The 15,532-nt window shown below is 36.7% G+C and overlaps 1 protein-coding gene across 1 annotated transcript in view; it reads left to right on the top strand.

Annotated features, from left to right (window-relative positions):
* Positions 1-3,182: 3,182 nt before the first annotated feature.
* Positions 3,183-15,532, top strand: part of LOC127509925 (H-2 class I histocompatibility antigen, Q10 alpha chain-like) — a 52,572-nt gene continuing 40,222 nt past the window's right edge. The window contains exon 1 of the mRNA XM_051889291.1: positions 3,183-3,454. Coding sequence (XP_051745251.1) covers positions 3,379-3,454 — 76 coding nt within the window. The 5' untranslated portion in view covers positions 3,183-3,378. The remainder of the gene's footprint in view (positions 3,455-15,532) is intronic.

The following is a 15,532-nucleotide window of genomic DNA, read 5'->3' as shown; positions in this document are numbered from 1 at the left end:
TGTAAATGATTCAGAATTAATATTTAACACTTTATCAATTATTCGTCCACCGAAAAATTGAGGTTAAGGTATTTTAAGAATTCTGGACAAAATATCCCATGGCCAACGGTAATAATATAAAGTTATTATTACTGATATGAGCAAGGTAGCAAAATCTAAAAGTTTAAGGCAGTAATTTGGCAAGCACACAGTACAAGACACTTCTATGTGAAAAATCAAACAAGACTTTATTGAACTAATCTAATATACACAAACTAATCTAACGAAAACACACACACACACACACACACACACACACACACACACACACACACACACACACACACACACACACACACACACACACATCCATTCATACAGTTACAGGGAAATGGTGAGATTGTTATCGGGAGGAGAATGGAGCCCCCAGTTGTCTAGCTTTAAAGGGTTAGTTCACCCAAAAATGAAAATTCTGTCATTTATTACTCACTCTCGTGCCGTTCCAGACCCGTAAGTCCTTCGTTAATCTTCGGAATGCAAATTTAGATATTTTTGTTTAAATCCGATGGCTCCGTGAGGCCTACATAGGGAGCAATGACATTTCCTCTCTCAAGATCCATAAAGGTACTAAAAACATATTTAAATCAGTTCATGTGAGTACAGTGGTTCAATATTAATATTATAAAGCGACGAGAATATTTTTGGTGCGCCAAAAAAAACAAAAAAAAAACGACTTATTTAGTGATGGCCGATTTCAAAACACTGCTTCAGGAAGATTCGGAGCGTAATGAATCAGCGTATTGAATCATGATTCGGATCGCGTGTTAAACCGCCAAACTGCTGAAATCACGTGACTTTGGTGCTCCCAGTTGACATTTTTAGGCCCAGTTTCACAGACAGGGCTTAGCCTAAGCCAGGATTAAGCCTTAGTACAATTAGGACATTTAAGTAGCTTTTATAAACTTTAACTAGAAAAAAAACACTGCTGGTGTACATCTTGAGATAAAACAATGGCACTGATATATTTTAAGATATCTTTCTTTCAACAGAAACAGCTCAAACATGCATTTTAATCTAGGACTATCTTAAGACTTGTCTGTGAAACCGGAGGATAAAGAATTTAAAGATAAATTAATAACTGGCAAAACAGGTGCAGCTGTATTCATCCCTAAATACAATTTTACTTCAGATCACCTCTTCAGTCTTCTCAGCTGAAATAATAGCTATTATTTTAGATCTGCAATGGGTAGAGGAAGCTAAGCCGCATAAGATAAATAGTGGTGACTTTAATATGGTGAATTGACAATATGGCAAGTGAATTAAGCAATATTTGTTTACGACTGAACATAATTGACATATGGAGATGTAAAAATCCACAGTCACTTTTGTATACATGGAGTAATAGGGACAGATCTCAACAATCACATATTGTTTTTTGGCTCATTTCAGAACATATAAAAGAAAGAGTTGAATTTCTTACTATTAAACCATCAGTTTTAACAAATCACAAAGGCATAAAATGAATGTGTTAGTTTGTCAGTTAAGTAGAGTTAAGCGAGGATATTGGAAGTTCAATTATAGTCTATTGAAACCTAATGATTTTTGTGACCAAATTGAGAATTTAATTGTTAAATATTGGCAACAGACTTCTTTGATTCAAACTTGTGGGAAATTATGGGAACAAACAAAATTTGAAATAAGGAAATTCGCAATAAAGAAAATGAAAACAAAATAATTAATGAATATGAAATATGATCCTTCATTGTAGAAATAACCAAAATATGTCAAGCACTGAATTATTAAAGCTTGCTAAACTGCAGGATGAGCTGGATAATATTTATGAAGAGAAAGCTAGGGGTGCTTTTGTTAGGTCTAGACGAAAATGGATGGAAGCAGGAGGAAAAAAAACTAAAATTTTTTTTGGTTTAGAAAAAATAGAGAAATAATTTCTGTAAACAAATTAATAATAAATGGACTTACTAATGATAATCCCAAGGATATTTCTTATTTTGTTAAACAATTTTATAGTAAATTGTATAGTTCAAATAATCAACTAAATGATGCAGATTTTTATTATAGTAATTTATTAATCAGTATTAATAAGATTATGTCAGACAACAAAAAATCATGTGATAAAGAATTAAATATTGAGGAAATTACAAACTGTAACTAAATAGTCTTGAAGTAAATAAGTCTCCTGGAAATGACGGCTTGACAGGGGAGTTTTATAAAACTTTTTGTAATGACCTGGCACCCTTTTTACTTGCAGCTTTAAAGAAGCAATTGATTTGGGAGAAATGCCCGCATCGCTAAAACAAGGAGTAATTACACTTATACCCAAGCCTAACAAAGATAAATTGTTAACAAAGAAGTTTTTTATTAATAATAAAATTAGAGAGGTATCATATAAATTTCTACACAGTATTTTCCATGTCAAGGAGTTGCTTGAACATTTCCATTTGAATATTGAAAACTTATGTTAATTTTGTGGCAATGGCAATGAATCTGTGACTCATGTTTTTTTTATTTTTGTTATTGGATATATTCAAAAATGTTTTGGTTGGATGTTTCTAATTTGATTTCTAGGTTGTTTGGAACATGTATACAAATTGATCTGTATGATGTAGTATTATTTATTTTTTTTGTACAGGACAGTGTTGATTCCAAAAGTACGATGTGCTTCCTTATTCAACCTTTTATTTTACTTGGAAAATATCACATTTATGTGAAAAAAAAAATGGACTAAAGCTAAGCCAAACTTTGAACATTTTATAAAAGAGATTACGGTACTACATTAAACAAAATCAAGAACAAAAGAGCAAGAAAGACCAATGAAGCTTTTTGTTACTTTAAATTGTTGTAATTTTACCCTGGCATGACCTAATTTATTTTTACTTTCATATTCATATGTATGTTTATTTGTCTTCTACTTATGCATGTACAAAACTGTGTATATTTTTTGCATTAAAAAAAAGAGAATGAGAATACATTAAATATAAGAAAAAAAAGCGCGGTGACTAATCACTACGCCTCTGATTGGACATTGCATTCCTAAACTCAACAAAAACGTGTATGATTGGTTATAATGCTGAACAATGCAAACTACACGCGTAAATGAAAATGACTATAAATATGATAACGAACAAATCTACTGTAAATGTAATGCCGCAATTTGTTTATTGTAAATTACGTGTTGACTGCTTTCAGTGACCCCCTCCCAACATCATATTTTGTTGTCGTTTAGGGAGGATCAAACCTTCATTATGGGGCTCATACCTCCCCAAAAAAACTCGCACTCTGGTTAAAACGTTATTCTGCTGTTTGCGGTTTTTGCTTTCCTGTTGTTGAAGAAGGAACTGTATGTAAACATCAGTAAAATTCACTGAAGGCTTTTGGACTATGGGCACGGGTTTCGACAGAATCGCTCTGTTTTGTGTTTTTCTTCTTAATGGGACTTTGCGTTCAGCTCGAGCAGGTAAATAATGAACTTTTATTGAGTTTAGAATCAGAGAACAAAAATGAAAGTAAAACTTTTACGCTTCCTCATCTAAAGCGTCTTTGTAACTACAGACATTGTGCATGAAATATTTTGCATATTTATATACTCATATAACTAAGTATACGAGTTTTGTTAACTAAACAAAGCGAACTGTGACTTGACCTAACTGCGATCAACATTATTAATCATATGTGATTGATGTCAGCGTGTTATTACAGGCTCAACAGGATGTTTCAGCAGCCTTAAATTACTTTATCAAAAGAATAACATCTTTCGGTAACACTTTTTAATTATCTGTTTATTAGCTTGCTTATGATATTTGCGGTTTATTAATAGGCTACTCATAAATAACATATTAAATTAAGTAAATGAGTTAACTGAGGCAAAAGTCATACTCATATTTAATAATGAATATGTTTTCCCCATACTGAAGTGTTACACATCTTTCTGTAACTGAAATGTCTTCACTGTGTTTTATATGCTTTATCCACCTCATGTTTTAGCAGCTTTCGCTTCCTGGAACTTACCACTTTCATCACATTTACACTTTAGTGAACATTCTTTCATGCATATTTTATTCCTCTTGATTGCAGAGAAACACTCGCTGTATTACATTTACACAGTCTTGTCTAAACCTGTGAATCTGTCGGGCATCTATGAATTCTCTGCTATGGGTCTGCTGGACGACACACAGATCGACTATTACAATAGTGAAGAAAAGAGAAAGATTCCCAAGCAACAGTGGATGAAAGAAAAACTGCAGGAGGATTACTGGGAAAGAGGCACTCAGTCCAGAAAGAGTAAAGAAGAGTGGTTTAATGTGAGCGTCAAAATTCTGAGGAACCGCATGAATCAAAGTGAATCAGGTGAGGAACATTCATACCGTTTAGCCTCTATATGATTTTTATTATCATCTCACAACAATTTATATTTGTGTCCATTTCAGATCTTCATGTTCTTCAGTGGAGACATGGTTGTGAAGTTGAGCAGCAGGGAGATGAAGTGAAGTTTCTCAAAGGCATTGATGAGTACAGCTATGATGGAGAAAACTTCTTGTCTTTTGATATTAAAAAGTCTCGATGGGTCGCTGCAGTTGATGCAGCTCTACCAACCAAGAGAAAATGGTATTATAAACCCGAACTAAAGCAAATCTCCAAAGCATACCTGGAGACAAAGTGTGTGGACTGGCTCAACAAATTCAGAGAATATGGAGATGAGGAGCTCAGAAAAACATGTGAGTAAATGTGTGTTTGTAGATTATCAGCAGATGTTATAGATGAAACTGACTGATGAACTGATTCCTGTGTTTTCAGCTCCTCCAGATGTTCATTTGTTTGCAAAAAGGTATATCAAATACAAAACCAAGCTGAAACTCACCTGCATGGCAACTGGCTTCTACCACAAAGACCTGATGATGAACATTACGAAAAATCACATATCTCTGCCTGAACATGAGATTGAATCCACAGGAATCAGACCAAACCATGATGGATCCTTCCAGATGAGTAAGAGTGTGGAGATCAAGGAGGGGGATGAAAGAGCAGATTATTATTGTTTGGTGTCCCACAAATCCCTTAAAGAACCAATTATCAACAAATGGGGTAATTAAAGCAGTTACACCAAGAGGCAGAAATATCACCTGATATTAGAATGAAAAAGAATTGTAAGTTGTAAATTATATCCTTAATTAATTAAAACTAATTTCATCTTCTTTGCATTTGTATAGATGGAAAATGCTGGGACTGCCTGCCAGAGATTCCCACTGGAGCAATGATTGGATTTGTGATTGGAGCTGAGCTTGTCCTGGCAGCTTTTTGTTTTTTGTTTTTCAAATGGATTAATGGTGAGTAGTGACTGATCAATGATGATCCACACACTCTTGTTTTCGATTTTGTGTTGTAAAGGAATAATTCACAGTGAAGTGGATCAGTGGGTAGTGCGAGTGCCTGAAGACCCCTGATTCAAGTTAATAAATAAAAATGTTTTCGAGAGATTATAGTGGTTTGAAGTTTTAGAGTCTCTATTGATGAGAGTCATGCAAAATGGGCTCCATGAACAGTGTTAAAAACCACTTCATTTCTGTCCTAGTGCTTTTAGATCAGGAGTGTCCAATCCTGCTCCTGGAGGTCCTGGAGTTCAGCTCCAAATTAAATGCCAGTGCAGCGAAACAACCCCAGCTAAAACATATAACCAGATGCTTTCCTAAGCAGTTGCTTTAAACATTTATCAGGCAAATTTCAAATAGAGTTATACCGCAGTACTGTAGACCAGTGTTTCCCAACCCTGTTCCTGGAGGCACACCAGCACTGCACATTTTGGATGTCTCCTTTATCTGACCCATATATTTCTGGTCTTGGAGTCTCTACTAACAGGTTGATGAGTTTAACCCATTTAATTAAAACCGAATCTGGACTCAAAAGCGTAATAGACATAAATTGTCCAGTGTTGTAATAGAGTAGAAATACAACATTTCACTGCATCAGTATCACAGTTCAAAATCTCAGATGTGAGCTTGAATCACTGTTTAACCTCAATATCTGTATGAAACAAGTATGACCACAGTAAAACTTAATGGGATACTTCAACGAAAACATTCAAATTGTCATCATTTACTCACCCTCAAGTTGTTCCAAACTTATATGAGTTTCTTTGTTCTGCTGAACACAAAAGAAGATATTTTGAAGAATGTGGGAAACCACCACTGACTTTCATAGTATTTTCTTTTCCTACCATAGAAATTAATGGTGCCCCAAAATGGTTTGTTTACAAACTCTCTTCAAAATATCTGCTTTTGTGTTCAGCAGAACAAAGAAACTCATATAAGTTTGGAACAACTTGAGGGTGAATAAATGATGACAGAATTTTCATTTTTTAGTGAACTATCCCTTTAAGAACAGCTTTTCTGTTTACTCTGGTGAATATGCCCCTGTTACATATATCTCATGCTATTTTATTTTAGAATTAATCAATAAATGCATCATCTGTCTGCCACAAATCTAAACTGGTCTCATGAATCTCATCAAAAACACAAGCTTTTCACAACCATCCAATTTTTTGTTTCATATTTTTTGTGTCCAAAATTTTTAGATAGATTCTCATGCACAGCACTGTGAGATACACTTTGATTTTTCACTGTTTCTCCAACAGGTCGAGAAAGCATTGGTGAAATATCAGACGTCAATGTGAGTAGCTCTCGGGAGGATCTTTACCCACTGGTAATTATATTCAGACAGGGGGCTTTTTGGGTGATTCCATCCCCACTGCCTGCCATCCACCCCACCCCCAATATTTTGAATGATTATTATTATTATGATGATGCTACTTTTATTATTAAATTAAAATTACAATTCATTTGCCCCACAAAAATTTCATAGCACATTACTGCATAACTGACGTGCTGTGATGATAATAGAAGATCTTAGATTAGCTTACTCTGCATTTAAAAAACAACTTGCTTAACACAAAATACTTCTCTTCTCATTTATTTTTTCACTACGTTTGGGCGACAAGCGAAATATTAAGAAAATAAATTAACCCCCGGTTTCACAGACAAGGCTTAAGCTAGTCCCCAGACTAAAATACATGTTTGAGATGTTTTAACTGAAAGCAACTTGCTGATATATCCCAAAATATTTCAGTGCCGTATTTTTAATAAACTTCAAAATTTCAGAGTTTGCAACTTTTGTCTTGGCCTTCTCTTTGTTTAAGAACTTTGGTCTTCACATCAGGAAGGAGTAAGTCAAATGTGGATCTCAACTTCCATGACATTAACATCTGAGCAGATGACAACCCAGTTGCTGCATGAGGAGTGACTCTATAATTAAACGAGAATCTTGCTACTCTTGTCTCAACAGTGTCACCTTTCATCTTTTTCATCCCCTCCTTAAAAGTTTGAACAGTGCATTCAAACTAGGCCGTTTGAAGAAGGATGGTAAGGAGCTGACGTTACATGCTGAATGCCATTTCATACATGTGTACTGAAACACATTCTTAGTTTCTCAGTGGTAATTTGGGAAGAGGCATGTGTGACAGGATAAACTTCCATCCACTTGCAATGAGAATCTACCAGAATGGGGAACATCCTTCCTAAGAAGAGCTCAGCATAGTCTACACAAAGACTTTCCCAGGGTGGGCCCAGCCACTACTATGGGTGCATAGGAGCTTGAGCAAGTGCCTTTTTGAAACTTTGACACACCTCACATTTCTGCACCACTTGTATGATCGGGCCTTCTGATGTTACTGTTTCGATACAGCAGCTCGACCTTCATTCTCGCCCCCCACGTGATGTCCTCTTCTGATTTAGCATTGCACTTTTGATCGTATCCAGCACTTTATCGTAAGTGTCATCAGGTTCTCCCACACCTGGCACTGGGAGTCTACTCAGCGCATCAGCATTTCGGTGGTACTTTCCTGGCTTGTATACAGTGTTGTACTGATATACTTTTAACAGCCCACCTTTGCACACTGGGCGATCCCATTTGAGGAACTGCCTTCATTTCATTGAACAGCAGCAGGTACAAGTGGGGCTAGCAGCATTGCCAGATTTGGAAGGAACTTACTAATATTCCACCTCATCTGTCAGGAACATTTTTCCCACTTCAGCAGCATACCAGCTTCTTTTCAGCCTCGATAACACTTCATCCAGTTGTGCCGTGTCACCCCCTGGGTGGTTTCTACCGTAACCACGAAACACTATCTTGGTCACAAGCCACTTCCTGTATTATATTACTCAACTCCTGTAAAAGGTTTACCTTTTTAGTTTCAGGAGGAGTCAGGTAGGCATATAATATTCTCTTCTTGGATTATATTATCTCAGGGTCTACTCCGATCACTACCGTACCTCCTAGGCCTACAGTTCAGATATCAACCAAGCTTACCTGGGTGGGGTGGGTTAGCCTTCCATTCAGTGCACCACAGCTGGCTCTTCGCCCTCAGAGGACAGCTATGCCTGCTAATGCACTCCCACGGCCACACTCTGTTGTGACTAGTTGGCAACCTTGACTGACTTTGTAAAGTCCGTTGGGATATCTGGAAGTTCCATGGGCCAAAATAAACAATTACATATTAAAGCTTCTCTCTCAGGTGACTTCTTTGATCTTCTGAGGGTTGTGGTCTGGAGCTGGCTTCCACTTGCTGCTTGCTTGTATGCTCTTTCTCTCTTCAACAGATCTTCTACACACACCAGAGAGCTCTAAGGGCCCCTGTTTTTATATTCACTTTTGACGCACATTATCTCTTCATTTACGCACATGTGGCTTCTACTTGACACTTCAAGTGACTTTATTGGTTTATTCCAGTCTCTAAAATATCATCCAGATAAACAACAACTTTGCAACAGTCCCTCCTTTGTTCTCTGGAAGACAGCAGGAGCTGAAGCAACTCTGAAGGGCTCAGTTTGGGAGCTTCTGAGTCCTTTCAGATATCATTGAACATTCCCTCATTCATAAGGCTGATACTACATCTTGTACCAATTTCAAAGTTCACAAGTCTGCCTTTAACACGCAACTCAACAGTGAGGGGTTTCACTTTCTTCAATGCATCTTTTTACACATGCCAAAGGGAATGTTTCTTCATATTCATCTCATCTCATCCCTTTAAAAATCTGGATTCAGCATTTTGAACCATTTGAAGCTTTCTCATAGAGGACTGAGATATTCCAAAATATAGAGATTTACAATAATCCAGAAGAGATAAAAGCTAATAAATCACTCGTTATGCTGTTTTATCACCAAACATTGGATTCAATCTTTTTGAACAGTATCAAAACACAACATAACTAGTAGCAGGAATTAACAGATCATTTTACTGACTCGGATCTTTGAATCTTGTTCAGCAAAATTAATGAATCTTTTTTCCAAGTCATTTCATTCATTTCAGCAGGATATAATTGAAATGTTACATGTTAAATAACCTATCACACTACTTATGCGGATGTTTATCATATTTGGAATAAAAAATAAACTATAGGTTAATACAGCCATGTAGGCCAAATTAAGAAATAATTCATTAATTGCTTAGCAGGATCTTCAGGCTATGCAGTCTGTTAGTTCACCTCACCTTCCGTTCCGAGTTGTTCTTTCTTTTGTCACCTCACATTTATCACGTCTGTTCCACAAAATGATTAGATATATATACCTCTCGTGTCTTTGGGTTCGAGTCGTTAGTTCCGTCGTCAGTGTCTGATCTGGGCCGTAACAGCCCCATGCAGTCCTGGAAACAGAAATGATTAGTTTGCCTCTCAAGTCTTTCAGGTTCGAGTTGTTTGTTCATCCTGTCACAGCCCAATAGGGCTGAATGCAGGAACAGAAATGATTAGTTCATCTCTTGAGTCTTCAGGTCTGAGACCTTCGTTCTTTTGTCACGTGACCACTTTCTGGCTCAGTGCCTTACAACAAATACAAGATTACATTCCTATTACTACTGTCCCTATGCTGTCGACAGTATGTTGCATTATATTTAGGAATTATCATAATTATCAAAAGATATGTGCAATAAACATTTATGTTATGCCACTATGTCCCTTCTGACCAATCTTTTTATACAAATATTAGACCAATATGTTAAGTCTTCATAGGAAAATCAATTATTATACTAGCTAAAAAAAAAAAAAACTAAACAAAAAATAACTACGCACTTCTTTGTTAGGAAGGTTGTGAATTAACTAATTTCTGTATCCAATAAGGCTGTCACGTGAAAAAAGAACGAAAGACTCAGACCCGAAGACTCGAGAGATGAAAAATGAGATGTTTCTGCATTCAGCCTATGGGGCTGTGATGGGGCATGTTCAAGCTCAAACCAGTGACCAACATTTTGCTACAGTTTCTGAAATGTTACTTGGAAACGGTGTGCAACAGGGTTTGAGATACGTTTTCTCTTGTTTGGTGGGTGTGTCAAAAATGTCAGCCCAATCAGCAGCAACATGTATATGACGTGGTATTAAAGAGACAGCTCGCACAATGGGTACAAGTAAAGTCGTTTACAAATGTGTCCGCTGCAGCTCGGTATACGCAACAATTTAAGATATTAGAAGACGGCAAGGGCAGTGACTATAACATTGAGCATATTTTGCAGTACTAAACACGTATTTATACCGATTTCATCAAGCTCTGAAAAATCTTCAAAAAGAACACAAAGAATGGCCTTCTCAGCTGCCATAGTTGCAACTCTTGCGTCATCAGAACAGGGTGTTCAACGCACCACCGTTTCCGTTTAAAAAACGTTTTGCAACGTTTTGTCGGGGCTGAACGCAGACCTGAAGAATTGAGAAGTGAGCTAATCATTTCTTTTTCCTGTACAGAACCTGAGGGATGTTGCACATGCACGGTCAACACAAAATGAATGAATCATGTGGAACAAAAGTGGGTGTTTCTGTATTTGTGGGTGTTATCAAACTGGTGGGTGTTTATAAATAATGCAATGAAAATGATCCCCTTCACCTGACCCCAGCCCTAAACCCTACCCACACTCTGATGTGGGCAAATCGGGTAACACTCTCAAAAACGCCCCTCTGTTTATGGCCTCGTCCACTGATCTGGTAACTCCTATTACTGTCCTGCAGAGACCTGTACTGGCTGAGACAACTCGTTGTTCCCAAGTCATATTAAAGATTTGTTTAAAATGAACGACACATGATCACTAAAGGAAGAAAAAAAGAAGGAAAACTCTACACATGTGCTGGTGCTCTGTTCATAACCGCTACTGAACATCTGAACAAAAACAATGATCAAACACACATTGATGGATCTTCTTCCTTTTGTTCTCCAAAATGTTATCAACCTTATATTTCTGCAGGCGCGTATACCCACAAATTTCTGCAATTTAGACAGTTTTGCCAACTTGGTTGATCGAGTCTGTGTCTCAATGTGCATATTATCCATCCTAATTAGTATGTGACATTAGTTATATTCAATACTATTTAGGGTGTATAGGGTGGACAGAATGCACATTGGGATGTAGGGCAAGTCTTTGAACATAATCGACACAAAATAGTGATTCATTTGTGAATGGGGCATCACTCATGCCCCAGAAAAACAGAGACGCGCTCTTGGAATAAACTACACATTTCTTAACATGCACTGCATTAAAATAAAGTAACGAGAGGAATGTCGCCCAGTGTAACGGAGTAAAAGTACAGATGTTTCATTAGAAATGTACTCAAGTTAAAGTAAAAGTACCCACATTTAAATCTACTCTTAAACGTCAAAATTTTCAACCAAAAAACAATACTCAAGTAAATGTAACAAAGTAAATGTAGTAAGTTACTACCCATCTCTGCTTATTAGGAACCCATTGTCACACAAACATTCAAAAATGGTCCTGAAAGTGTTTTGCTTGTCTTTCATCCCTGAATTTAACAGTTTCAACACTTACGTCCAAGCTGAGCTGCTGGCCTTTGCATGTCTTTTGAGTATTATGTTATGTCAGTGTTGCATCAATTTATTTAAATACTACTTCAAATATGTTTATTCTTATTTTGTAGGTTTTAACTGTAAGGCCTCAGTTTTACTCCAGAGACCAATAATCGCTCATCAATAACTTCTGACCTTATATGCCATAGATCCCTGTTCCAGAACAGCTTCTGCAAATCCTGAATGATTTGGACGGTGACAATATAAAGATGTTCAAGTGGTATTTGAAACAACGTAAGTTAGTTCCAGTCGTTCTCCTTGAGAATGCAGATAACATGGACATAGTGGATCAGATGGTAAATATTTTTGGACAAAACAGAGCTTTGGAGCACACAGTGGACATCCTGAAGATGATGAAACAAAACCATCTGGCTGAACAGTTAATTTAATATTTAAATAGTGATGTAAATATAAAGTTTTAATATAATATTTTATAAAGTTTTAATATAATATTTTATAAAGTTTTAATATAATATAGTTGTATACATTTTTATATGACAGCGACAGAGATTTTATTGAACCCAAGCTTTTGTTATGTGGACTCTTGTTTCGTGTTTTGTCCTGATATTCCCTAATGATTCTTAAGTTATACTCTACTATAAATTATTGCATTAAGTTGTATTCCAAGTACCCTGGGTGCATGTGAATTTATCAGTTACTTTTAAATTATCTTTAGTCATGTTGAGCTGGGTCCAACATATGAAATGAACTTTACTGACAAATTTCTGTCAAATGAACGAAAAGAACTTAGAGTTGATATGGTTGATCTGATTTTACTTATGTTTACAGTGCTATATGGAAAATAAAGCGAAGGTCTCAAGCTTTAGCATTGAAAATGTGTTGCAGTCTGCAAAAGGTGTTGCGAGGCAGGCTGCAACCAAACTTTGTATTTTATGCTTTGCAGCTTGAGCTCGCTGCAACAGAAAGGTGTGAGTTTCTAATGTCTTTTTTTTCTATGTAAGGAGAAGTCTCTCTGATGAAATAAATGATGTGATTTCTGCAAGCTATATATATTGAAAAACTTGTAACAGAAGTTTGCCACACCTCGAGCGAAGACTTCCTCGCTGTTATGTTTTATTCTGGATTTTGTTATTAAAAAGAAACCAATATATTTGGCAATTTTTTATCCAAGTCTCAGAGTGAATTATTTTTACATATCCTATTATCAATACCTGAGCATCGAACCTGACTGAGTCTGGCTGGGTTCCCCTTGAAATCTCCAATTATTGTGCAACGGTCTCAATCCAAACAATCAGAAGGTAAGGCCAAATCTTTTTGATGCTGAAAAAGAACTGTAGAGATATGTGTTTGAGAAATTAGAGATTGAGGGGGATAATAAATGCAACATCCAATAAGCAGTTTTATAATTTTGTAATCTAAAATTTTATAATCTAGTGATGGCTGATTTCAAAACACTGCTTCAAATCTTTTGTGTTGAATCAGTGGTTCGGAGCACCAAAGTCACGTCATTTCAGCAGTTTATCATTTTGACACGCGAATCACTGATTCGAAACAAACGATTCGAAGCAGTGTTTTGAAATCGGCCATCACTAGATATTGTTGAAAAGTCTGAACTCACATGAACTGTTTTAAATATGTTTTGAGTACCTTTCTGGATCTTGAGAGTTTCAGTATCATTGCTCACAATAGAGGCCTCACTGAGCCATCGGATTTCATCAAAAATATCTTAATTTGTGTTCTGAAGATGAACGAAGGCCTTAGGGGTGTGGAACGACATGAGGGTGAGTAATAAATGACATAATTTTCATTTTTGGGTGAACTAACCCTTTAATACAATTTATATATGGCCAGAACGCATTAAGTTTTCTGTTTTTAGTTGAAAATGGTGTTGTGTAAGTGGTCCCTAAGTTAATAACTTATGATTGTTATAATGGAATTGAGTCAATCAAAACCTTTAGCTGTACAATAACTTTTTCTAGAGCTGCTGTAAAGCCAAAACAATTTCTGTTCCATTCATTTCCTGTTATCACTGTGAAGCTGCTTTGAAACAATATGTATTGTAAAAGCACTATATAAATTAAGTCACCCGTAAATTTCTGAAGAGCATTTTTGAAGCGAAAATTAGGCCGCTGCCATCTTAGCAGCGCATCACCGCACGTCCCTCCCGGATAAATGAAAATGGGCAAAGAGGCGGGACGTGGTTGGAACTGAGGTGACTGATTGCTGAAACCATGCCCACCTAGCGCGATGTGATCATGTTAGCAGGCAAAGGAGCTATCTGTCTATCTTATACTATCTAAAATATTAATAAAGATAACAAGTTATATCATTTGAAAGTTCTAAATGTTTACTGTCAATATGGTGTCTTTTTTATGATATAGATGCTCCAGCACCAGTAATTGTAATTTGTGTCGGGTGTGCAAATAACAACATGAAAAATCAAACGGAACTTCGTACCTTTATAATGAAATAGCAATCGCGAGATGAATCCGTGGCACTTAATTGGGTAAAATGTCCATGAGTGTCCATTGAAAAACAAAAAACAGTACTTTTTGTCCAAAAAGCATTAAATCCATGAAATATTGATATATTATCCATTGTTTGCATCACATTTCTTCTGAATGATCTGTTCTCCATCATTGTTCTTCAAGAAATTATGCAACCTGAGCATTGTTTATGTTGTAAAACTGTATATGATCGTACAAATAAGCCCGCGTCCAAAGTATATTTTTTTCAAAATGCAGCAGTTTTAGTTTTATAACTAGTAAATCTCAGGAACAAAACTTTAGCCAATGCCACAATCGATCCAACAACGTGTGTTCTGTTTATCTTCCGCATGCATGCACAGAGACGTAGGCCTACATCTGTCTCGATCTCGACCATTACTGCAGCAAGCCATATTATTTTATAATTGTATATATTATTATTTTATTATTGTAAAAAATAATCCCGAAAAAAAGTACAAACACGGCAGAGATGCCAAATTCAGTGGCTGGAATTAGCTGAGGTAACATGGCAGCTCTCAGAGAGCAGCAGCAATCTACCTGTCAAGTGACCACGCCCTTAATTATACTGAACTTTAAGGCTTAATATAATTTAAACGGATGAGTTACAAAAAAATTCAGCCCCCTCAGAGTTGTCATGAAGGGCAAAATTAGCTGTATAGACCAAAACCACAATTTGATCCATGCTGTAAACGTTTTTTTCTGCTGTAAAGTTGGCCGTTTTAACATGTGGGTCAATGAGATTCTGCTCTCTTTTGGAGCCTGTCTATAGCGGCCAGTCGATGAATCGCAGTTTAAGTCACTTCCGTATTGGCTTCAAAAGAAACTGGGGGAGGCTGCCACTTGGTTAGGACACGGTGTTAACAGGACATGAGAACCATTACAGACCCTAGATCAGGGGTGTCCAAACTACGGCCCGCGGATAAATTTCAAACGGACCGCAGCTTAAAATATATTATGTGCCCCGCCATGCATAATTTACAAATCGTGCAGTTTCACAATGTTAACACAAGGTGGCAGTACTAGATTTAAGGCCAGGGAAACAGCCCGAAACGAAACAGCGCTACTTTTGCGTACTGCATAGCGCGCGACTCACGAGCTCACAAATGTGTTTACTTGTCTCGATCACTCGAGCACTAACAGCCAGTGAGAAGTGTTCGAGCTCGGAGTAGAGGTCTCAG

The sequence above is a fragment of the Ctenopharyngodon idella genome, chromosome 3 (genome assembly GCF_019924925.1).
Source record: "Ctenopharyngodon idella isolate HZGC_01 chromosome 3, HZGC01, whole genome shotgun sequence".
Classification (NCBI taxonomy): domain Eukaryota; kingdom Metazoa; phylum Chordata; class Actinopteri; order Cypriniformes; family Xenocyprididae; genus Ctenopharyngodon; species Ctenopharyngodon idella.
Note: the sequence above shows the minus strand (reverse complement) of the source record. Positions and strands in the feature narration are given on the sequence as shown.